The sequence below is a fragment of the Epinephelus lanceolatus genome, chromosome 6, assembly GCF_041903045.1.
Source record: "Epinephelus lanceolatus isolate andai-2023 chromosome 6, ASM4190304v1, whole genome shotgun sequence".
Taxonomy (NCBI): Eukaryota; Metazoa; Chordata; class Actinopteri; order Perciformes; family Serranidae; genus Epinephelus; species Epinephelus lanceolatus.
Window position 1 is genome coordinate 31,331,960 of NC_135739.1, and position 25,653 is coordinate 31,357,612.

Sequence of the window (25,653 nt, forward strand, 5' to 3'; positions counted from 1 at the left end):
ATTAATTGCACTTTGAATAAAATATACTGCTGTGAGAATACATCAGTAACATTTTGCTTCCCACTGATGTTTCAGCTTCCCTCTCTGGGGCCGCTTGATGGCAGCCACTTAAAATTAATTCATTGTTGATATTTGGTTTAGTTCTGTAGGGGGGCACATAATTCAACTGGGGAAAAAAATTATTAAAAACAAAAAAATCACAAAATAAACAAATAAGTCAGCTGCTAATGTAAGCAAATGATAGACCATATTTGTTTTTGTCAGTCACCCCCCACCACCACCCCCTCTACCTCCCTGAGTGAGTTTGCTCGCTGGATCAACAGAAACACTGTGCGGTGCCGCAGCGAGACTGGAAAGGTTGAGTGCATCAGCCAGCACCAGTAGCTGTAGATGCAAAACAAGACCTGCTTGAAAATGTGGGGTTTTTTGCTTTTTTTTAAAAAATACATTTTAAAAATAGTTTAGATTTATCTCAGCTTGCCTGACGAGTTAACAGTAACTCATGCCTTGCTGCTAAATCAGAGCGGGAAGCTGCTCCTCAGAGCTTCCTCAAAATCAGACAGCACATGCAGTACAAGAGGCAGTGAACTGTCATCTGAGGCACATACTTGAAGATGAAGGCTGGAGTGTACTTAAAAAGAATTAGTTTGTAGTACAACGTGTTGTCCAGCCATATCAGAAGGCAAAAGTGTTTGTGCTGTTTCACACGACCACACTCAAGTGAAGAGCCTGCCATCATAGAGAGGCACATTTTCAAGCTGGAAAACATTCATAGTATTGCACTCGTTCACGTAAACAAAAGTGATGTTAATGTGTACAGAATGAAAAAAGGAATCTAAAGAGAGAAGTTCAAAACCTGCTTTTTTTCTCACCTCCACACACCTGGCCAATCACCGCATGCAGTGGGTGTGAATGTCAGATTTTCAGTTTTGGAAAGTTCCTGAAATTGTTGTAAGCAGCGCCCCCAATCCCGATGTCAGAAGGGTGTGGGTGAAGAGGGTTTAATCATTCCACAAGCAGTTCAGTTGGCACACTGTGTAGGATGAGCTCTCTGCAAAACTCACAATCCAGCCCTCGCTGTCAGATGGGAGAAACAATCAGCCTCTGGCTGCTCTGTCAAATAATTATCTTACAGCTAAATTTTACAAGTCAAACATTGTTGACTGTATCAAAGACAGACAAATAGAAATATAAATAAGGGATGGTACAGGGCTAAATAAAAATACTGCACTCATGTAGCAGATCTAAATACATCACAGCACACTCCATATTCTGTATCAATGGGACTGATGTTCGAGCCTTGCTACCTCCTTTCATTTTTGGAATGAGACATATTTGAATCTACCCTACAGGTTTCGACACCAGAGGCATAAAAATGTTATTTTTATATTCACCCAGATATGGCGCATCTCTAAACTATAGAGGAGACAAATAGATGTGAGGCACTCTTGGTACAGCCAAGCAAAATCAATCAATAAGACCTGTTGTGTCAGAGATGCCATGATCGATGGGTTACGCCACAGGGAGGCTATTTATTATAAGGAACAATTAACTGTGGAGGCATTTCTTCTCTAAAAAGTTAAAATGGTTTACATACTAAAGTGTCTGCTACACAAATTGGCTTCATTTATTTATGATATACTAACAAAAACATATAGAGTTCTTGCACCCAGCTACAGTCCCACATTCACACTCCCACATTCACATGCACTTTTACACAATATTGCATCCAACACAACACAGCCACACTTATCACTTCTTTTAAGCTTTGGTCTATAAATAAGACTTTCCAGTCTGCACATGCCATTCTGTGGTAGTACCACAATGTGCAAGTGACTAACTGTGAATGAAGCAATTGATCTAATTTTGGATCGTGGCCCATGGTGAGGATGAAAATATCGAACCTGAGGAGGCGATGGAGGAGGAGGCCTGCTGATAGGGGGAGGACGATTCTGAATATGATCCAGATTCTGAAGAATCAACAGATGAAAGGGCACATGCCAACACTATATCTATATACAGTATATAGAGAGCTGAACGGTTCGACAAAAAAACTGGATCAACAAAAAATGAATGGAAGCTGTTTTGATGTCATTTTTCATGCAGAAATACCAGACATTTCCTCATTCCAGCCTCCAATTGTGAAGATTTGCTTCTATTCTTTGTCACATATTGTCAACAAAATGTGTTTGGATTTTGGACTGCTGGGTCAGACAAAGCAACTCATTTCGTGACATCTTCTATTGCAGAGCTTAATGAAATCGTGATGGGAAATTTCTACTATTTTTGACAATTTGTAGACCAGGGGTGTCAAACTCATTTTAGTGTATGGGCCACATACAGGCTTGTTGGATGTCAGATGGGCCAGACCAATAAAACCATCACATAATAACCTATAAGGAACATCAGCTCCAATGTTTTCCCCTTTTTATGTGTAAAGAATTACAAGTACATTCTGTCGTCATTCATCATTTTACAAGAAGATGAACAGCCTGAGATATCTGAGAAGAAAAATCAGTACAATTTCCTGATACAGATTCTTTTGAACTGAAGCTCCCGACAATATTTTGCACAATGTTCAATATCTTAAAATATGACCACAGTAAGTTTTCATTGTTATATCAGAGAGCTGTTATCTGGTCAGAGTGTAAAAGCCTCTGAAGCAGAATTTTACACTAACTGGGCAACACATTGTTTAACTTGCTCCTGAGACCTGGCACCTCTGAGTCCAGTCAGTGGGCCGGATTGGACCCTTTGGTGGGCCGGTTCTGGCCCACGGGCCGTATGTTTGACATCCCTGTTGTAGACCATATAGCTAACCAATTACCTGAGAAAACAAAATGCAGATTAATCAGTACTATTAAAACAAATTGTTAATTGCAGCTCTAGTAGCATTCTGCAACTAATGTCCATGAATGTCCAAGAATTGTACTTATGAGGCAGACTGGTAAGATTTCTACAAAATGAGAAGTCTGTAATGCTGAGCATCTTATTATAGTGGGAATAAAGTTGTCTCACACAAAATCGGTTCACAATCAGGATCTTATTTCTTAACAGTTACAAGTCTGGTCATTTTTGGGTGAAAACACAAAAGCTGAATACATGCTGGGTGCATATACCAGATAGGAGGGCATGAGTATTACATATAAACTTGGCAAAGCAGTCTCTGAAAGTGCTCAGAAAACTGACATTTTACCATCTACACTTCCATGACAACTGGCCAAACCCCATCTACTGAGGAAGATCATGTGATCTCATGCAAAACCCCAGGACAGCTGCTTAATTGTCTCCTAAGAGAGTTTTCAAGGTCAAGAATGAGCTGTTAACTTTTAATCTAAAAGTCATAATGGAAGTTTATGTGCCTGTGAAGTGACAAACAGCAGAAAAACAATAAGGTCGCCACTTGCTATGACCTTACTGCTAATGAATTATGACTTAATTAATATCATACCAGTCAATCAATAATGACTGCAGGCGTTATTGATGAGCTGTGCGCAGGTACAGATTGTTTTTTTCCTCTCCTCAGAGACTGGATGGGTTAAACCACTTCTGCTCTATGAAAAAAGAAGAAAGAAAGAAAAAGCCTGCAGCTCATCGGCTGATATCACAATCACAGTGTGGCTTTTATTCATTGGAGCTGTCACACCCCCCCCCCCCGTGTCATGTGCTGCGGTTCCCCCACGGGGACCCACGGCGGTGCGGAGGTCGATCCACCGGCTCTCTGTCCCCTCCCATCGGCGTCCCCTGCCGCCGTGCGCGGCCACACCTGCATTAAACGGGGAAAGTCCGTCCGCTGGAGAGGCACAGAGACTGCGAGGCTTCAGAGAAGCGGAGGCACGAAGCGGAGCACCTCCACCTCCAGCAGCTCCCATCGCATGACTCCGGACACTTTGATCCGAAAAGGGTGAAGGTGTGAAGGCATGCGATGATTGGTTGTACAGAGACTTTGCAGCCGTGGAAGACACAGGGTGGGAAATTAGGATTAAAGACGAAATAGACGGTATGGAATAGAAGAGACCGAGTGAGCAGCTGAGCGCACAGGTAAGACAGGCGTCTAATGAACTACATAGAGACAGACAGGAACTGCCCCGGTACAACTTTTTCTAATCAAACACCCTTTTCCTTTATGTTTAAGTTTTCTCTATTTTCATTTTGAACTTATTTGTGGGTGCTAAATTATTTACATTTCCCCTAGTCCCCAATGAAAACAACAATAATAAACAATAAATAATATAATAGTCATTATTATTATTACTGAATTATACAGATCCATGCAGCCTATATTTGACCATCAGTGGGTTTATACTGAACTTATATCATGTGCTGATATAGAACATGTCATTAACCATGTCATCATCTGTCATATAATATATATTTTTAAAAAATGCTATAAACAGTTAATTACTACTTAATTATTTCTTTTATTCTTGTATACAAAGGAAAAAGGAAACGCTGAAGATTAAAAAAACCCATTTTAGCTTTATTTATTTATTTTTTCATATTATATAATTGGTTTTCCTTTCTTTCTTTCCTTTTTTTTTTTAAATCTACGTCTTACCCCATAATACTTTGTCCACCTTCAGAGTCTCCGAAGTTTGGAGATGAACAGCAACCTATTGTATGTGAGAACTTGCTGGAATGCTTATACAGTAAACACTGATAATATTGTCAAGCACAGAAGCCATGTTTTACTCTCAAATCACTCACTGTTTCATGGTTGCTACTGAATATTAAATAATTATAACAAATAAACGTTAGCAGACAAGACTGTAGATTCAGAAGCATCAACCTGTAAACACCTGTTCTTAACATAGCCTTTTAATCGTAACTTCTATGAGATATGAATTATAAGGATCTGGGTTAACTTTTCCCCCCAGTATCAGCAACGTAATGTTTGTGTGTTCTGGACTTTCCGGAACGAATGAATGACCAATTTAGTTTCCATTAAAAACAAGGAAGTAAAACATGTTGACATTATCACACCCTGACCTTTGCACCAGGGGAATGGCTCACAGTTATCAAGTGCACGTAAAATGCTAGTGTGTAGCACTTTAGATCATCAGTTCCCAGAACTACTGTCATATACTCTGAGGTCAGTTTTACAGCATTGTGGAAAATTCATAAACCACAGGAGAGGAAGTTTTGTCAATGCTGTATTCAATTCATTATCACTGGCACGCATCGATATACAGTCCACGCATGACCCCCTGTGCTACGTATACATCTGGTGTAACTTATCTAAAGAAGACTACAGATGAATCATGACATGGGCATCTGAAGTAGGTTACATGTTGTTGCTCTCAAATACAGTTTACAGATCTAACACACAAACAAGTCAGGCTGACATGTGATAGACCTCATTAGAGAAGAGCCTGGAGTCAACACAAAGCGCTGGGTGAAAGAGCAGGAGGAGGAGTGTGAGTGTGTCTGTGGATGACCGGGCAGAGTGGAGGAGTTATATGAGAGCTCCGTATAGGTGAGGTGTGTGTTCATGCTTGTGTGTATATGTGACATAGATGCCAGACAAAGAGTGGAGCAGAGAGTAGGACAGAATCTTAAATATCCCCGAGAGGCATTTTGTTTCACAGTCAGCAGATACACAAAGTCAGGCATGTAGTGTGTCGTCAATAGCAGCTGTACCGACTGTCAACCTCTGTCCCTGCGCATACAATATCCGCCTATAAGCATAATCAATTCAACTTATTCAATATAGTGAGAGCTGGTGAAGGATTGCGGGAACATTTTTGTGTTGAGGGAAGTCATTCTCTCTCTCAAAATAATATTAAACTGCTCTTTGCAGTTTTTTTTGTTTTTTTTTTATTACAACACTCGCTTTGTCAGGCTGTCCTGTCCTAAATGCTAACATTAGTGTGCTCACATTTACAATGCCATGCTGAAGTTTAGAGGACATGATGAGCATGTTAAGCTTGTGAGCATGCTAACACTTCCTAATTAAACAAAAAGTAGCCTACAGCTAAGGCCGATGGGGAAGTCTTTAGTTGTGCAGGTGTTTGGCCAAACTATTTCTTAGCCAGGACTAGTTGCTAGGCAACCAGGAAGTTACAGCTCGAGGCCAAGTAATAGTCTGGCACATAAAAATAGGGACCTGTTTTTACACCTTTTGTAAACAGATTAGATATAAATTGTTTATTGCTGAGGTTTAGAGTTGCTGGTTAACAGATTTTGTTTTCATTGAGCAGAGCCAAGCCAACTGTTTCCCGTCTTTGTGCTAAGCTAAGCTAATCGGCAGCTGGCTGTATAGCGTACAGACATGACGGTGGTATCATCTTCTTATCCAACTCCCTGCAAGAAAGCAAATAGATGTTTTTCCCAGAAGGGCACCAAAAATATGACAAATCATCCTTTTAGGTAACATGAGCATCTGTACCAAATTCCATGGCAATCCATTTAGATGTTCTTAAGGTAATTCCCTTAACACCAGAAATATCAACCTCATGGTGGCAAGAAATAACAGGGGATAAGCAAAGTCAGTGGGCATCGTGATCCAGGGAACATGAATGTCTGTACACGGCAATCCCTGTGGCTAAAAATACCGTACCACACCACCAGTTTCTCAGCCTAAATCGTGAGGTGCCGCAGCAGCATAGACGACACTTCAGGTAGTCAACAAATAAGACCGACGGCCGGACACTGAGCCAGCCATCTCATTCATTATAATCATTATTGCTGGACAGCCAATATCAAATTAGAATATGCTTAATATCACCTCTGAACCCACAAGAGGAAGGGAGGAGGGTTAAAAAAACAAAGACTGAAGGAAAAAAAAGAGAAGGCAGCCGCTTTCCCATCGTCAGCAGGAGCGAAGCAGAAGGGGACCAGCATGTTAATTGGTGATTTGATTAGCGTTTTAATATTGCAGCTGTGCCCGACAGAGGAGAGTAACTGGCTGCCCAGAGGTTTCTCTTTCCTTTTTTTAAAATCAACAGTATTCTGATGGAGGGACCGACACAGCTTAGTCATTATGCACGTCAGTCTGTTAATTTCCTCCAACTTCCAAAAAAGGAAATCATCATTTCTTTGCTCTAGTTTGGTAATGGAGAGTATTTGATGGAAGCAGAAATATTCAAGCCATTTTGAGTCAGGCCCAGCATTTAAGAGCCCCATTTGGCTCCCGCTGTAGTAAAGGGACTGAATGGGGCCCACAGCCTGTGCTAAACTGAACAAGACTGGGCTGGGCTACATTTTTGTCAACAGCAGTGTGCACCACCACTGAGAGGAGGAAGCTCCATTTAAAAAGGGGGAAATGCCATATGCTGTATTAGATAACAGACTGAAAATGTTTTCTGTGCATTTTCATGAATCCTGTTCTGATTATCAGGGCCCATATTGTTAATGTGTGCTTGTGCTGGGTGTTAACAATGCTGACGGATGTTACTGCAGTTGATGAATAGGTGAATTTCTAATGCTGAGAATGATGGGGAGTAGATAAAAGAGGACATGACAGGGTAATGACACCACAGTATTTCTGAAAAAACAAAACCAAAAAAACAATGTAAACACCACAGCATGAAAACAGGTGCATCATGATGTGTATGTGTATGTGCCTGCATGCAGTGTGCTACAGGGGCTTTGAGTCAAGCAGCATTACCTGGAGCCAGAGGGGGATCTGTGGCAAAGACAAGTAATCCCCCCCGACCCCTTGCACACATCTCTCTCTGCGACACCAAAACGCCAGAGCAGACAGCAGACGGGAGAGAGATAAGAAGTTAGCCAGATAAAGCAGCCTTGGTGGTGAGACAGAGGAGGAGAGGCGAGAGGTAGAACAAAGTAAGGAAGGTGTGGAAGGCTGGAGAGATAAGAAAGGATCGGAGGGAAAACAGATGGAGATGAGTGTGTTTGTGTGTGGATAAGGTGTCAGGGGGGCAGGTCTTGGCTAGCTGTGCCGGTTGAGGTGATGCTGTGCCATAAGCTGAGAAATGAGCTCGCTCAGAAAGGGTGGAATTAAACCATCTGAGAGGAGCCAGGGAGTCAGAGGGAGAATTGAAACAGGAGGGGTCTGTTTAAAGTCTCCAGAAATGTCAATGACCGTAAAGACAAAGAGTCTACAGACAATATAGCATGCAGTATGCTAACACCGCTAATTAGCATCAAATACAAAGTGCAGCTGAGACTCATAGGAGTGTCATTAGTTTAGAGTTGGTAATAAATTGAAATGTTAAATTGTAACCTGATGACGGCACTTGATGATGAGTCTGAGGATTAAAATTTATCAAGAGAGGAATATAAATGTTGTTACCAAATTTATTGGCAATCATCCCATAGCTGTCCATACAACTTAAAACCCCAAATGTCAACCTCACAGCAGTGCTAAAAGAAAAGTCAGGAATCACCAAAATCATTTTGTTAGATCCTCTGTGGACCATGAATATGTGCATAACATTTTGTGCCAATCCATTAAGTAGATGTTGTGATATTTCACTGAATAATTGAAAATTTTGACTTGCTTATGGCACTGTCCGTCCTGGAAGAGGGATCCCTCCTCAGTTGCTCTTCCTTAGGTTTCTACCGTTTTTTTCCCCCGTTAACGTTTTTTTGGGGGGGAGTTTTTCCTTATCCGCTGCAAGGGTCCTAAGGACAGAGGGATGTCGTATGCTGTAAAGCCCTGTGAGGTAAATTGTGATTTGTGATTTTGGGCTTTATAAATAAAATTTAAAAAATTGAATTGAAACAATTGAATTGAATAGATGAAATATCATGGGACCACCAGAGTCATTAGCTGTCATCCTCTGAGGACCATGAATATCTGCATAGTATTTTATGCCAACCATTAAGTGGATGTTGAGATATTTTACTGAATAATTGAGAACTTTGAATTGCTTATGGCGCTAGATGAAAAGTCAGGGAATCACCAAAGTCATTTTGATAGATCCTCTGTGGAGGAATATCTGCATAGTATTTTGTACCAACTATTTAGTAGATGTTGAAATACTTTACTGAATAATTGGAAACTTTGACTTGTTTATGGCACTAAATGAAAGGTCAGGGAATCACCAAAGTCATTAGGTGTCATCCTCTGTGGGCCATGAATATCTGCACAATGTTTTGTGCCAATCCATGAAGTAGATGTTGAGATACTTTACTGAATAACTGAAAACTTTGACTTGCTTATAGTGCTAGATGAAATATCATGGGACCACCAGAGTCATTGGGTGTCATCCTCTGTGGACCATGAATATCTGCACAACATTTTGTGCCAATCCATTAAGTAGGTGTTGGGATATTTTACTGAATAATTGAGAACTTTGACCTGCTAGTGGGGCTAGATAAGAAAGTCAGAGGATCAATAGAGTCATCAGGAATCATCCTCTGGGTATCATGAATGTCTGTACAAAATTTCATATTTATTCAATAGTTTTAGAGTGATTTCACTCTAGACAGAAGCACTGGAACAACCTACCAATATTGCCATTTCTAGAGCCATGCCGCTGTGTATAAGTGGCTCTAATTTTGATTAGGCTTGTAATTCGGACATTACAATGAAAGACACTATTCGGACATCACTTTCTTGGGATGAAGCATTTTTGAGGTTTCAACAAAGTGATGCAATTGCTGTTGGAGGAATATAAGCTGCAACTCATTGGCAGAACAAAGGCTAAGCTGAGCCACAGGGGTGAGTTTACAGTACAGTATGTGCAGCTGATGTAAAGATCTTTCTTTCTCTCTTTCTGTCTTAGGTTTTTCCTTGTGATCCCTGACAGAGCAGGGACAGTGACACTGACTCGGCCATTGTCTCCTCACTGTTTCTGGACATAGTGATGCTCCCTGGTTGCCTCTGCTGTCCATTGTGACCGTAGAGAAAAAAGAAAGATCCAGCTTGTCTGCATAAAGACCTATTCAGCATCATTTCTCTTTGCCAGCTACATTTGCAACCCCAAGAACAGCAGTGAAGTCTCAGCACTATCCCTTGCCCCGAGCCTACCCCTCCATCCTCAGCCCCCTCTCCTCTAACCCCCTTATCCCTATCCCACTCCCTCAGCCCCTTCCATCTCTGCAGCCCCAGCTTCAGCCTCAGCCTTTGCCCCATTCGGAGTCCCAGATGACAGCTCAGAAACATCCGTTACCCTCCTACTCCACACGAGCCTTCTTTCCTCTCCCTCCAGCCCCCGTGGCGCTTGGCACCAATGCCCATCACATAGACAGATGGAGCCAACCCTGACCCCTCTCCTCGCCCGTGGGGACGCCAAGAGAATCAACGCCTGACTAGAGGAGAGAGGGTGTGTGTGAGTGCGCGTGGAGAGGGGGAGACAGGAAGCAGAGAGGAGGAGAGTATTGCTTTGTCACCACGGCAACACATCGCCCAGTCTCCCGTGGACTCCCCTTCAGCCCAACCCGAGGCCTTTGGATAAAAACGCACACAGCAGGAAATTCAGCAGCAGGACCAGAAGGACCTCGTTTTTTCCCCCTCTAAATTATGCTTGACATATTTTTGCTTTGATTATTTGGCATGGATGTCTTGTTCTATTTCAGTGTGGAGAGAAGATGCGAACATTGACAAAGCTCTAAATATAATTTGAAACAAACAGGAAACCACGATAAGACTGATCTAAAAAAGCTGAAGGAAAGCCCACTCCTCAGTCTAAAGTGTTGTCTGTTTTTCCAAGTTTGACTTTGAGCTCCACACTTCCTTTTCCCTCTGGCCTCTGTGGTCTAAATGAATTGTTGTAAGAAAAGCTGCAATCGCCTGGAAAAAAATATCCCCATTTTTACTAGCAAATCAACACGTAGGAGGGGTTTTTTTTACAGTAAGAAAGACACTTTTTGCTTCCCACACTTGAATTAAGCCGAAGGAGCTTTTCCCTGACAGCAAAAAGGAAATACTTGTGGGACTCAGTCAGAGCTTCCTTGGATATGCATGTATGTCTTTATTTAAGCAGTAACATTGTGCACTACACCTCTGCTAAATGGGCCAGCACTGACTTCATGTTAAGGCATTTGCAGTTTCCTTCTCATGACTAAACATCCCACTTGAGTCCCTGCAGTTTTATACAAGAAGCAAGATTTTGGCTATTCTATTTTTGCTGGATTTTGTTGCCGTCTTCTAACCTCCTCTGCTGACCAGAATTCTGATTATCATATAATGCCAGACTACCAATTTTAAAAGAACCACGCATCAACAATAAAAGGAGACACTAATGGCCGGTGAAATGAATTCAGCGGGCTGACATAACAGAGGGGGGAATACCGGAGTCCCAATGCTTCCCAGGTAATTGGAGTGCAGTATAGTGTTTTTTTCCTCCAAAGCACAGCTTCTCTGGTGACCTTGCAGGCTGAAAACCTAGAGGAGGCAGAAACAGAAAGAGAAAGATGTCCAAGGTTTACGATTATCTTTGAGATTTTTCATCATTACTCTCAGAGCATTAGCGTAACAGAGAATGTTTGGACTGTTAGCGTGTCTTCAGTCATTTTAGCTTTGACTGCAAGGCTGAGCGTCCAGCGCGCACAAATTAATCCTGTCAATTTAAAGAAACCCATTAAGGATTTTCCTCAGAGAGAGCCTCTGTTTCAAATCAATCGTGATACTGATCACTGGTGCAGCTCCCCATAGCCTCTGTGAGATACTTCAGACTGTGAAATATGCTATGACCATTGTTTTTTGATGAATAAGTTAGTCACATTCGCTTGGGTTGTCTATCCAAAACTTCTTAATTGGGCCAAATGAAGGGATGAAGTGGCTCATCAATAATGCTGTTTCTGGTCTTATTCATTTTTCCAGTCAGATATTTAATGAATATGCAAAGAGCATTGTGGGAGTTGTGTGAAAATTCACAGCTAAGGTGTGAAGATTCATCACTAGACATAATGTACAGGAGGTTTTCAGTGCACAGGTGTAGAGAACTGGAAGGTTCCTGGCTAATAGCACCAATGGAGTGCATGACAACGATTAGGGAGGTTTACTGTGAAACAGGTTTAACAAAGTCTTGTTTGCAATCTTTGTCAGACTGTATGATATCAGTTTGAGATGTGTCAGGTTGTGCGGTGAATCGTAGTGCTACGATGTAACCACTCCACAGCTTCTCAAGGTTTCATCTTTGCCAGAGTACCACCAACTTCTTCTTGGTTTGGGTCATTTTTCAGAGAGGTCCTGACTTTCTCCACAGCTCCAAAATTGTCCGCCTTACTGTGCAATCTGGGACAACCATTTTTGATTCACGATCAGAGATTTTACCAGGTTTCTCTCACGATTGCCAACCCAAAATGACACAGTGTAACTTTAATTCCAGATGACCAAAATACTGCCATAGGCCTACCTTTGAAAAACTAAGTCATGTGGAGTTGTGTAAATTGTTTGTGCCTCTGTTGTTGTTTTCTTGTACTTAAAAGGTGCCTAGTGGAGAGCGAAGCAGTGAGTCAGTGCTTTTGTAAAGATATTTACGAGGCCAATATGACACGGCTGATATGACAGAGTCTAGAGGTCATATAAGTGATAAAAGAGGAAAGGCAGACACAGTCCAGTGGGTTCTGTGTGCGTACGTGTCTATTGGGATCCGAGTGTGAGAAGCACAACATGGGGTAAGATATACTCGCGTCGTTAAGGGTTCGATTTCATCTTATGATCTTTGTTGCGTGCCATCGCCTCTCGCTCCATCACCCAGTCGTGTTCCTGCCTCCCTTTACTGTGAGCTATCTAATGAAACAGAAAATAATCTTTCATACGCTTGTACAGCATGAAGGGAGGTGATATTTTCAAAACTTTAATAAGACAAAGAGGTGGATAGTGGTGGAGTATCACATTATATTGTTTTTGTCACCTTAACACCTTTGGCGCCTCAACTTCAGACACACACACACACACACACACACACTGAAAACAAAAAAAACATACAGACACACACCTCAATTACTGTGCTATTTCTGTGGTGCTACCTGTCAGTGACACTGAGCTCAAACCAGCTGGGATTAATTAGTGACTCAACACACACACACACACACACACACACACACACACACCTTCATCTCTGTTTTTCTGTGTGAAATATACACACGTGCATCATACAAGAATAAATACACACACTTTACTACTCATTTACAACAGTTCCCTCCTGCAAAACACACACACACACACACACACACACACACACACACACACACACTACCGTCCATCAGCTACAGGATGTGAAAAGCCTCCAGAACAGCATGTTGCCAATAAACAGCCCCCCTTCTCCGCTGTAATTACCTCACTCTTCATTTCACACCTTGTGTATGCACCTCATATCTCCCCGTGTCACGGTGTTACCGCTCTGCCTCAGCACAAGGCGATACCTGTCCAGGCTAATAAGAAATGTGGTCTTGCATTTAGTTTATAGTCTTTTCTAAACAGGCTGAATAAATCTGATAGGAATCTGTTTCTGCCACTGCATCTGAACCCGAGATATTCCAGTCAAAATGTGCGATCATGTTCTGCTCGTTCGGATTGACACATTCTTTTTATTTCGCGGGACGTTGTTTGTGTTAGCAAAATCCACGGCTGGCGAGGACAAGCTGTAACTCCTGTCAGCCTGTGTCGGGGCCGTGTGGGCTTGTGCCGCGCACTGCTGACTTTGATAGAAATAAAGCCCCTGACAGGTTTTAAAAGACAAGCTGTCGAAAGCTATAACCTTGAGGATGATTGTTTGTGTTTGTGCATGTGTGTGTGCTGTATGATTGTGTTATGGGGGTGTGATGAGATTACAAACAACAGTAGAGATTAAATATGCAGTGGTAAGGTGAAGAATGACAGAGGAGAGAATGGGAATAAAACAAAATAGAGTAGGAAATAAATAAAATTGGCAGGTGTCATGAGCTTTTAACAGATATTTGGTAAACATATAAACATAGTATTTCAGTATGGACAATGCACACAGTGAGAAAAGAAGATTAACTGGACTTACTAGAGTACTAGAGAGTTCAAATGCGAGGATTCATTGGGTGAGCTAGTGTGTGTGAGTTTGGGAGGGAGAAAAGAAAATTTGCATTTGTGCATTAGCTTTTTGATTCTGTGAGCATGTGTGTGTGTGTGTGTGTGTGTGTGTGTGGATGAGCATTGTTTATTCTATCGGCAGCTGATGCTTGTTTTATCCAGCCACCTCTGTAGTGGCAACTCATTAGCATAGTGATAATGAGAGATAGGAAAGGTTGCCAGTGTCAGCACACCAAGTTTTTTCAAAACAGTAAGTTTGGATGTTCAGAGAAACTGTGAGTGTGAGTGTGTGTGTGTGCATGTGTGTGTGTGTGTGTGTGTTTGTGTGTGTGTGTATTTATTCACCACGTACTGCAAAGATATGCAAACTTAGAATGTTAACGAGTAACTTGACACCAGGATGAATAGAACTGTTACACTGACGTCTTTCACATGTCTCACCTCACCCATGGTGTGGTCAGGAAGATGCTCTATTGCACCTGTAACCATGCAAAGGTGCGCTGAACAAACCACTGGGTTCACTTCTACATCATTACAGTATAAGTTAAGAACTTAAACCAATGGACATATGGTTTACGGTACATTTACACATATGGGATTTTCAACTAGTGCGAAGTTACTCTTTAACCCGGCTCAGATCGTTCAGAGTACAAACAGATCTTAAACCTCCATTTCTTTGTTCACAGAGTGTTTGAAGGGGCAGAACAAAGGGTTTAAAGCCCACATTTTGGTGCTCATGTAAAACCTGTCTCAGTGTAACTTGTAATATGTACCTGAGCTCAGCTAGACACCACTGAAACTGCCTAGTTAAGCAGCCTCTAAATTCTGTGTTGTGCTAGTTTTAGGAATTATGGATGAGGAGTGTGCATCTGTCTCTTACCTCATTTCCACCAACATTCCCATACCTAATTTTAAACTATTCAGAGCATTTCAATGAAAAATAAATTGGTTCAGAACCCGAAAAGCTGGTTCTTAGCTGGAACCTTAGCTAATAGTTTTTTTGTTAACCTGAAGTGCAAATCATGATGACATCAGTGGGTTGGTCATATTTTAAAGATTGGAGAGGATGGAGAAGGCAACAAAAGAGAAGTCGTTTATCTTTGGGCAGAAAAGAGCATTCATAGTGTGGTAATCAATGTGATCTGCCATGTTGCAACTGCTCTTTACTTCCATTGTGCATTGTGCAACGTCCTCCGTTGATGACACATCCTTGATCATGGTGGTTTTGTTAAAAACTGATAGAAACGATGACTGGTTGACTTGGTAGGTCCAAAGTTCCAAGCATCCTGAACAAAACCGGTTAAAAACCAGAGCTAGTTTGGTGGAAAAGGTGCATCTGTGCTGTTGTGTGGAAACAAAATATACCCTAAAGTCACTTCAGACCCATTTTACTGCCCTTAAGTGCACTGTTTTGTGTTATGTGATCAATTGTAACATTCTTAGTAGTATTTCAATAAGTCGCAACACCAGCATGTTCATACATTAGATATATTGATATGGATTTGTACAGAGCCCAGACTTAAACAACCTACTTCGGGCATATCTCTTGTGTATTAACAAAGTCACCCAGCTACCAGTAGCAGCGAGGGCACCCATGAGTAAATAAAGCTACACTGCTTTATATAAGAGGAATCACACAATGTACAAGCCCTGATACATCTGCATCTATCTTCTCTTTCAGGCGACTGCTGCCGACCTGCAAAACCACACTGGAAATTTTATGGAGGTCTGGATTCTTTGCTTTGGATGTTGACGCTGTGAGGAGGATTTTGATTTACCTCTGTATCCAGCTAGTGTGAGCTATAAGGATTTTCATTCACACGGGGACCAAGAGACCTGAACTGATGTTGTGGAACCTTTGAATAGAGGCCAGGGTAGATAAAACTACAATACACTGAGCTCAGTCAAGTGTTTTAGTCCATTTGGTACATTACATTCATTTCCTCTGCACATTTTCCACCAACTCAAGCCACCTTTAAGATTTTTGGTGTAATATACTAAGCAATCCATTAAAACTTGTTTAATTTTCTGCTGGTGACACACACTTGTGGTGGCTATTGGTGAATAAAATAAGGACTGAAAGGATTATCGGGTGGATTCTGTCTTCTCTGTTGTGGTGGCGGCCTTATTCAGCAGGCTGGGAGTGGCATCAGGATGCCCGAACTGGACAACTTTGCCCCTCTGAGGGGTCAGAGAGGCCCTGAGCTGGGCCTAAATGGTCCAGCAGACCCACTTCGAATTCAGCACAGCATCCTGGAGGAGCAGGTGGAGCTGTGGTGGTTCAGAGATCCTGGGAAGTCTCTGCTCTGCTACTGTGTGGCTGTACTTCTAATCTTGGGCTGCGGGCTGGGCGGCGTCGGCCTCCTCTCCACCACCACCAGCGTCTCGAGTGAATGGCGGCTGGGCGCAGGCACGGCGCTCTGCCTGCTAGCCCTGGGTGTCTTGCTCAAACAGCTGCTCAGCTCGGCTGTGCAGGACATGAACTGCGTTCGAAGCCGTCAGCGGATCAACATGCTAAAAAGTGGTGGCTTATCGGACCTGCTTGTGGTTTTGATTACCGGGCTGTCACTGTTGATTTGTGGAGGGGTCCTACTCCGTCTGGCCTTGGCTAACCACATGCCGAAGCCTGGCCAAGCCCTTAATGACATGTATATCTCTGGAGTGGTTTTGCTAGCTGGAGGGGGGGCTGCAGTGCTGGGCGTTGGGATATACTCTGTTGTGGTCGTCCTGCTTGAGAGGACAAGGCACGGACGAAGGTTGGTGGACCGGGTTTTGAATATCTTCACTGTTTCTGGACATATGGACCGTCAGGCTCGCAGAGAGACTACCTCCAGCCTGGCAAATCTCATATGAGATACAACACTAAGACTGTGTATTCTGGCCCCTTGCTCTTCATGTCAGAACATTTAGCCTCAACTAAATTAGAGCAGGCTTGATGCCCAAATATTACAAGAAATCTGATTAAAGAGATTCATCCCTTACACGCTTCAGCTTTGTCAATCGATCATTAGACTGTGTACGAGGCAAAATGAGCTGAATTTTTAATATGTGCTTGGTGAAGATGTTCGCAATCAAATCTCAGTCACAGAGCAAGCTGAGGTGAAATGATTTCAGTAACACACTAAAGGAAAAATCACTACACAGCTATGCTCACAGTGCAGCTGAAAATGTCCCAGTTCGGATTTTTTTTAACATTTAACCAGGCAAAAATTCAGATGTTGTGGCGTATAATTTACACAAGTGATAACTGAAAGCCTAAATCAGCATGTTATTTATGTTGTGTAAATCTTGCTCCATTCACATAGGACAAATGCTACAATTTTGATGCCTGTGGTAGCTTGGCAGGGGCAGTGGTACTATGCAGGACGTCAACACAAAAGCACGGGCAAAAAATTGACTCAAGTGGTATTTAGGGAAAGTCAGTGAAATGAAAAGCACACATTATTAGCTGGCATCTTAAACTAAAGGGAGAAGTCTTGCTTCATAAACAGAAGTTAATCTTTCAATGTTGCTGTTATCGGATTGGTGCAGCAGTCCAGAACTGAACATGAAGGCCTGTGGTGTGAGCATAGCCTACAATGAAATGGGTCATTTGATCAATCTAAAGCTCTTCTCCACAAATGGTGTTAAAACAAAAAGTTTTTAAGACTATAAAGATGAAAAAACAGAACCCCATCTCGTCAAAGGTGATACAAGTAAGTGGTTAAAGGGATCGTCTACAAATGGGACTGTCTCACATTCAAGTCATGTATCTATTATAACCATGCATTCTGTCAAAGTGTCCTTGGGCCACACACTCGACAACTACCTGCTCCATTGCTATTATAACATATTATGAATAAGAGCACCAGCTGAAATGTAAATGGATACAGAGTAAGTTATAGATGGGACATACACAAATAGCCTATGGGGAAAAAAACATATTTAATTTTCTGTATGATTTATGCACCACCTTCTTCAGATGACAAATTTATGGGATTTAAGGATGCTCAATGCCTCAGCTTAATTATAATTTAACATAAACCATGCAGTAGGGCTGTGTTGCTTGTGACAGAGCTTGTTGAAATTTCACTGTAACATTTGACTTTCTGTGCACATGATACAAGACAACATGATTGTTGCAGAATTATATCACAGCACTGAAGAATGTATGGATCATTTGTGTTTTTGTGCATCAATGCAGTATTGTCTCGACTGTTAATCTTGCAGCGCCTTGTTTTTCCTTAAACCTGCTTTGATCTATATTTTAATATTAACACTGAATCAAGACACTGTAATGTGAAATGGTCATTCATTGTGCTGAAGTCATGGAGAATCACATATCTCTTCAGGTCTACCGAGTTTTTAAGCCTCTTGGCTCATTGTTTTCAGTGATATGAGTATCATTCTCATCAGTCTTTATTGGTGAACATTTTCAGCCATGAAGCTCGGATAAATTTCACACACAGTGGCTGATGGACTAGCTCTTATCTTGCCAGCTAAAGATCCAGATATTTTCCCGAGGAGCTGGTGGGTACCAAATCAGAACTAAAGAGAAGCAAACAGCTACTGGACTTACATTCATCACAAGTCAAACTCTATATAAATGCTGGCGTGTCTGCTAAGGTAGGCAGTAGAGTTCCCCTGGAATGAGTCCTAAAACCTGGACATGAGTTAGCATTGCAGCACTCCTGGTTCCCTTGTCTTGAAGTCAAAAGGATTTTTCTTGAATGGGTGTTTGGTTAGACCCCAGAACTAATGTCTGTGGTTAGCATAAGCTTCAGAAACTTTCCTGTTTTGTTCTGTGATATGATATATGTCAGTAAATACCCCCCTCATAGCTTTAGCTGTGTTGTGGGAGCAACGTTAAGATGTGACTGAGGTGTAGTTTGTGAAAAAACCCTAATGTTAGCTTTTTGCTTCTCGCAATTGCATTTAAGCTTAAAAATCATAAAAGTGGTGTTAATTTATGAAGATTATCTCGCTGAACAAAACCTGTAAGTATCATAAACATTTTTTTAAAATGCGTTTTCTGCAGTGATTTAAAATCCAGGAAAAATCCTATAGGTATTTTGACGAGGGAACCAGGGCCTACAGAAAAACATTATCCCTGGAGAACTCATATGGCAGAGTTCCATTAAAGACTGTTTGAACATGTCTTTGTCAGCTCTTATTTCAAAAAGAGGTGTTTCAAATGAGCACAAATGAATGGGGCTGCACTGGACACACACAAGCGGTGGACAGTCATACAGTGTATTAAACAAAAAATTGTATTTCCCAAAGTGTTGAAATATTTCTTTATAGAAATGGCATTTTCAAAAGTATTTGGTCCAAACCAGACTTTGTACTATGGGTAATGGTACAAGCTAGTTAGCTAACTAATTCAAGCTAGCTAACAGACCTAACAAGCTAGAAAATTGACTGGATACAGTATGCCAGAGGTTAATCAAACACTAAATGCAAGGCTCTCTTTCTTTCTCTGGCGATGAGTTAGCATTTTAACGCTGCTAGTTCCCTCCTTTATTAGTGGGTTTTTTGCATGGATTTTTGGTTGAATGCCTGAAATAAGGTCTGTGGTTAACACAAGCTGAATAGATTTTGTTCTCTGACACGAAATATGTCAGTATTTACCCTCCATCCTGAATTTTGAAGCTTTTTTGTTCCATAAAAAATGCGGTTGCTAACATGTGGCTAAATGAGACTACAGAACATGGTCACGCCGAACACAGCTTTACAGCCATGTTGTGGTGGTGATGTTCATGCAACCATGGTGTAGTTCATTTATAGCCTAAAGTTACCTTATTACTCCTGTTAATTGCAAAACTGCAAAACCTCTAAGTATCATAAACTTGTGTTCACCACAGAGCTTATTTTCTGCAGTAATCCAAAATCCAATGGAAAAATAACATCGGCTTTTGACGAAGTAATCAGGGTGAAGCTAACTTCCGCATCAGCCAACAAAAGAAATGCCAGCGCTGCAGCACTATTTTATGTCTTTGCTAACAAATTCACCATAACTGGTTAATAGGATGGTGATATGGTGGTATTGTGTATCAGTCCACTTGATCTCCCCCTAGTGGCTAATAGTGATTAGTGCAGCTTTAAGCAACCTAGCAAGAGTGTAAAATGCAGGATAGGCTAGTTGCAACAGCCATGAAAACAGTTTGGACAGCAATATATTTGCTGATTTTGGGAAAACGTGACATAAAGAATCTGGGATCCTTTTACAAGATGGCTTTGGAAATGTGAAACCAGGGCAGAACTTACAGTAAGAGTAAGAGGATGAGTCAGCAGCACTTTGACTCAAAATTACACTGGTGTGTTTTTAGTGAGTAACTTCAATTTATTTAAATCCCTGAAGCACTTAAGTAAAAGAAAGCAGGGTGCATGTTATTTCGATTTGGATCAAGTTGAAGAATCTCAGTGCATTTCTTTTAATATTACTCATGGTGTACAAAAAAAAAAAGTAGTTTAATTTAAGCATCAGGCTGTAGTTGGGGATGACAATTGTAGTCCTTGCACCTCTGAGTTATTAGATGTATTATTGGCTCAGATAACAGGTCATTATCATTCCTCACAAAGCAGAGAAGGAGAAATAACTGTTGGGAGGAAAAATCAGTGAAATTAAATCCATTACATCCACATGGCCAGTCATAGAATTACAATGCATTTGCAAAACTTTGGACTGGGTTGTCAATATGCTTTATCATCGCTCGCTAAATTATGTGAATTTACAGTGCAGTGACATTGCTGCATTGTTACTGGGTCTCATTCATTTACACAAGTGTTGAAACATTCATTGTCAAAGCAAAAAGGTCCCACTACTAAGGAGAAATGTGCACATTGGCAAATGAAGGTCGTTCCTGTTTGTAAAATGCTTCCAAAGCCTTTGAGAGTCATTCTTCACTCGCCTTACAGAGGAACCTCAGAACAGGTCCTGCATAGTGTAGTGTGTGTGTGTGTGTGTGTGTGTGTGTGAATCAGTCACGCCTCTTTATCTGTCTGCACATACGCACAGCCTATTGCCTTGAGACAAAAGGGGTCACACAGTTAAACATTGTTGGAGTGATGACGGACAGCAAACTGAAGGCACAATGCACAAGGCGGTGGCCTGCAGGGGCTGGTATAGACTAGCACCACTCTCTCTCTCTCTCTCTCTAACACACACACACACACACGCACACACACACACACAGAAAAAACGCAAGGTTCACGCTGCTTTTTTACAACACACGCAAAAATCCTGTAATCCTTACTTACACAAATCTGTCTTTTGACCCGCAGTATAAAGTAGCAATGGCAGGTTGTGTATCCATGCGTGACAGCAAAAACAGGTGAGCAGAGCAAAGAGGGAGGCAGCTCTGCTAATGGGGAGAGAGGACTGAGTGGGAGGAGAGCATTCAGAGCTTCTGTCAGGCCAAGACTGTGAAAATATCTCAACACAAACAATTTAAACCAAACAAAGATGTGTTCTGCAATAACTTAGTGCAAGTCAAAATGAAAATGAAAGGTTTCTCCTCAATGACAGCACATCTTAAGCGTTCTAAGTATACTCAAAATGTATACCGATATGTTTTCACCTGTATCACAGTGTACTTGTGACTTCAGAATTTCTTATGTGACTTCACAAGTTAAAACTCAGCTTTAGTTTGCTTGTCAATAATTAATTCATTATCCATTACCACTTATCCTATTCAGGGTCACAGGGTGCTGGAGCCTCTCCCAGTGAAAGGCATGGTACTCCTTGGACAGGTTGCCAGACTATTGCAGGGCTGACGATAGAGACAGACAACCATTCACAGTCACATTCACAATTACAGGTAATTTAGAGTCACAGACTATCCTAACCTGTATGTTTTTTGACTGTGGGAGGAAGCTGAAGTACCCAGAGAAAACCCACGAGGGAGAAGATGCAAACTCCATACGGAAGGGCCACTGCCAGCCAGTGGGTGCAAACCTGGAACCCTCTAGCTGTGAGGTGACAGTGCTAACCACTCCACCAGAGTTGCCCTGATAAAGGTTTAGTCTCAGTAAATTCATAAACTTTATTGTTTAAGACTTCAGTAATGAAGCTCTAGCGAAAGCTCAGTCAAGAACACAATACTTTTCATGCTCAGGCTGTAAGTTCTCTTTTCTCATCCTGCCATTCACTCCCTGCACACATGCTCACTCACTACCTCTAGGTGTCATCCTCAGGGTCTGTTAGTTGAGTCATCAGCTGATTCACAATCAACCAACAGCACAGCGACCCACCTTCTCTGTCAGCCTATCATCTCACTGCTCCTCATCTTAAATATGGTTCTTTCTCTGCCAAAGTTCTTTCTTGCTGCAACCGTGCATACCCTCCACCTCCCCATCACCACCTACTCTTTACAGATTCATCAGCCTCATCTGCCTCAGCAGTCAGCAGCCTCAGAGTCATCAGCCACCACCACCACCAGTGTCTGGACTCCATGGGGGGATTTATCCTGCTGCCACTCAGATGTCCCTCCATCACAAAATATCTCCCTCTGGTGTCCAAGCACCAAAGACTTCTATTAAATCTTAATCACCACAAATCATCTGTTAATCTGTGCACTCATATTCCATATTAAATATTATCTTTAATCTATTCTCCTGCCTCTCCTGATTGAAATTAACAATGTTTTTAAAGTTACCTGATCATCTTATCTGAAATGACCCCGTTTGACTATAGCTATAGGCTATCAGTCGGCCTATAAAGGGAAGTTAAAGTTAAACGAAACATAATTTAAAGGAGTAGTTCAACATTTTGTCACTGTCTCATGGTAATTATCAAGCTTTAGAGATGCTGTTGGGCACATTTTCGTTCGTCTCAGGAAAGAATCCAGCTAGCTGTGTCCTTCTGTTTTAGTCTTTATGCTGAGCTTAGCAAAGCTGCTGCTGGCTGTAGTGTCATATTTAGCATACACGAGAGTGGTATCAATCTTCTCATCCAACTCTTGGCAACAAATGTGAACAAGAGCATTTTCCCCAAATTTCAAACTATTCCAGCTCCTCAACTTTGAATGAACTTTGAATGATGTATTATGTAAATTTTGACATTGTTTGTCATCAAACCCAAAAATGTTCCTGTATTTGATATTTTGGGTTTACATTTATAGAGAGCTCAAAGCAGACCTGTCCACCAATAAATCAAATTGTTTGAGCTACAATTCAGAGCTGCAATTCATCATATTATTCATATATTACCATCTAGTGAAACACTCTAGTTTTACAAACAAACAAACAAAAAACAACAGTATACCAAAACAAGATACAAAAAAAATTTATTTCCAAATATATCCCTTTGCTTCCTATTGACAAATAGTAGTCGATAAATTAACACACACACACACACGCATATTAACAATCCTCATTGGTGTCAGAGAAAAAGTCCCCACACAAGAACATGGAATGATTGTAGTAGAAGGTTTTGTACTTAACAGCAGAGATGCAATAAATCGACACAGGACTCTCTTCTTTGCTGTTGGCAGTGCAGCTCAACTGATGTGGTGCAATGCATGCACAACAGAGGGAGTGAATCACACCACAAACTGCTTTGAAGTGGTATACGGGCCTGCAGAGGTCGACACATAAAAAAAGTAATAATAAAATAACGAGTCATGGAAAAACAATTACCTCAACATATTGTCGATATTCTCAGATTCTGCAAAGAAATCCCTGCAGGTTATTTTACCTTTGTCCTGCTCCCCTCCTCCTCAACCCCCTGTTCTGTCCTTCAAACTATTTTCCACAGGGGACTAACTAGTACAGTATAAACAACAGATAGAAATATGACAAAAACAATTCTGCACCGTGCTCATTCCTCCAGTCTCAAAGCTGCAAGCTGATTTCAAGCACAAGGACAAGGTTACAGGCCCCGTGGGAGCGCGTTGACAGTATTATGTTACACAGCCAACGCCTCTGACAATATTGTGCCTTATTAATCATTGATCTGGTCGCTGGTATTAGTTTTGGTGCACTGGGGATTATGTTCACAGTGCTAAAGGTGATGATACATAGGCAATTTTTTAAGGCAATGAATATATAATATAGAGGTTCCAGCAAAACATGCCTTTGAGAGGGATGAAGATTAACAGCAGAATTAAAATGTACTGCGTATGGATCATAGAGTGGTTATAAAGGACAAAACATATGAGGAATAAAAACCCTTTACAGTTAAAAATGCTGACAGATGTGCCGAGATGTGGAGTAGCAGTTAAAATCCCTCACTGAGCAATAACTTTGTGAGAAAAAAAAAAAGAATAAAATCTGATGAGTCCATGGCACACTTCTCATTTAGTAACATTAATCTGCAATATTATGGCCCTTTGAGAAATAAAAACTGACAATGGCCCATCACAGTTGCTGTATATTGGCACTACATTATCTTTTGGTTTACATGTTACACAGTAGAAAGCTACACGTCTCAGTGAATAAGCCCCAAAAAAGAAAATGCTCCAAATTTTTGTCCTCCTGAGTAAAATTTGATTCAAAATGTCTCTTCACCAAATTTTGTTCTGAATTAACCTCGAGGGATATCACATTAACAGTGAGGAAATGAGAGCTTGCCAGAAGCCGGCCGGTTGTCACAAAGTTATCAGTTCATTATTCACATATTAAAACGTTTTGCTGGAGTCCTGAGGAGCCCTTAAAAAAATCACAGGTCAGAGGTGATGCAACAACCTTTCCCGTCTGAGAGGAAGGGGCGATGTCTCGCTTTCCGTTCAGGGGTGGGGAACGATTCCACATGTCCTCCTGCGCCAGTCCTCTGCTGTCCGTTGCAGACGGGGAGCCGGAGAAACAGAGAGAGAGAGGAGAGAAGGGAGGAAGACAGACAGAGGGAGAAAAATATCCATTCGTCTAGCAGCATCTGTGCCCTTTAGTTTGTCCGGAGCTGGTAATCTGCCAAGAAATGTAACAGCAGAGCATTAACACAGCTTTCTTCCCCTCATCACTCCTGCACTTCACATCACTGCCAATACGAGCCCCATTAAATCCCTAAACAAGATTTGCACAAATACTAGCTGTAGTGGCATTCTACTAAATCACATTAGCAATATTTAACACAGTCCTTTCTTGGATAGGTATTTAATTCTGTGCACTTTCAGACTAGAATGATGAGGAAAAAAATAATTTACTATTATGAATATTGGCAATATCTCATATTCAACTGGCAAAACGTTAACACTGACTTACTCGACTTAAACCTCTTTATCCTATTTAGGGGTAGAGGTCATCCACCAGAGCTTGTCATCTCACTCTACAAGATTACACTATGTGACAAAAGTATGTGGACACCCCTGTACACACATTTTGGTGTACTTTTGGTGTGGGGATGCGTTTCATGGTTTGAAGTAGATACCTTTAGTTTCAATTAAGGGAACTGTAAATTAAGGATTTCCATTGCTTTGTGGTTTTCCAAACTAACTTCTACTCCAGAGGTAAGACAACCTCATTTAAAATCACACTGATATTTGCAACAGCACAAATAACTGCAAACCCAGCCTTAGAACATAGCTTTACTCAACAGGTAGTTGTATAGTTCACTCCACACGTCTAAATAACTAAACAGTATTTTTTTAAATCAGTCTAATATTGTTTATCCAATCTGTCTGTTTTTAGCAGCTTTTAACAAACACCAGTACCATTTGCCCTGGGCTGTTTCAGATTAAACAACACAGGTTGACAGAAGAGGCGAGTCCATGGGGGTATGAGGGCCTACGTATGAGAGAAGCTAATGGTATTTTCAGGCG

The 25,653-nt window shown here is 41.4% G+C and overlaps 2 protein-coding genes across 2 annotated transcripts in view; one reads left to right on the top strand and one right to left on the bottom strand.

The window, feature by feature from the left end:
* Nucleotides 1-3,696: 3,696 nt before the first annotated feature.
* On the top strand, nucleotides 3,697-18,191 carry tmem125a (transmembrane protein 125a). The gene is made up of 3 exons (XM_033622454.2): nucleotides 3,697-4,041; nucleotides 9,696-11,224; nucleotides 15,600-18,191. Exon 3 carries the CDS (start codon nucleotides 16,073-16,075, stop codon nucleotides 16,769-16,771), a length of 699 nt encoding a protein of 232 aa, XP_033478345.1. The 5' UTR covers nucleotides 3,697-4,041; nucleotides 9,696-11,224; nucleotides 15,600-16,072; the 3' UTR covers nucleotides 16,772-18,191.
* Nucleotides 18,192-23,167: 4,976 nt separating this feature from the next.
* ap1m3 (adaptor related protein complex 1 subunit mu 3) overlaps nucleotides 23,168-25,653 on the bottom strand; it is a 37,981-nt gene continuing 35,495 nt past the window's right edge. Inside the window, exon 12 of the mRNA XM_033620658.2 lies at nucleotides 23,168-24,802. Within this exon, the coding sequence (XP_033476549.1) occupies nucleotides 24,780-24,802 (23 nt within the window). The 3' untranslated portion in view covers nucleotides 23,168-24,779. The remainder of the gene's footprint in view (nucleotides 24,803-25,653) is intronic.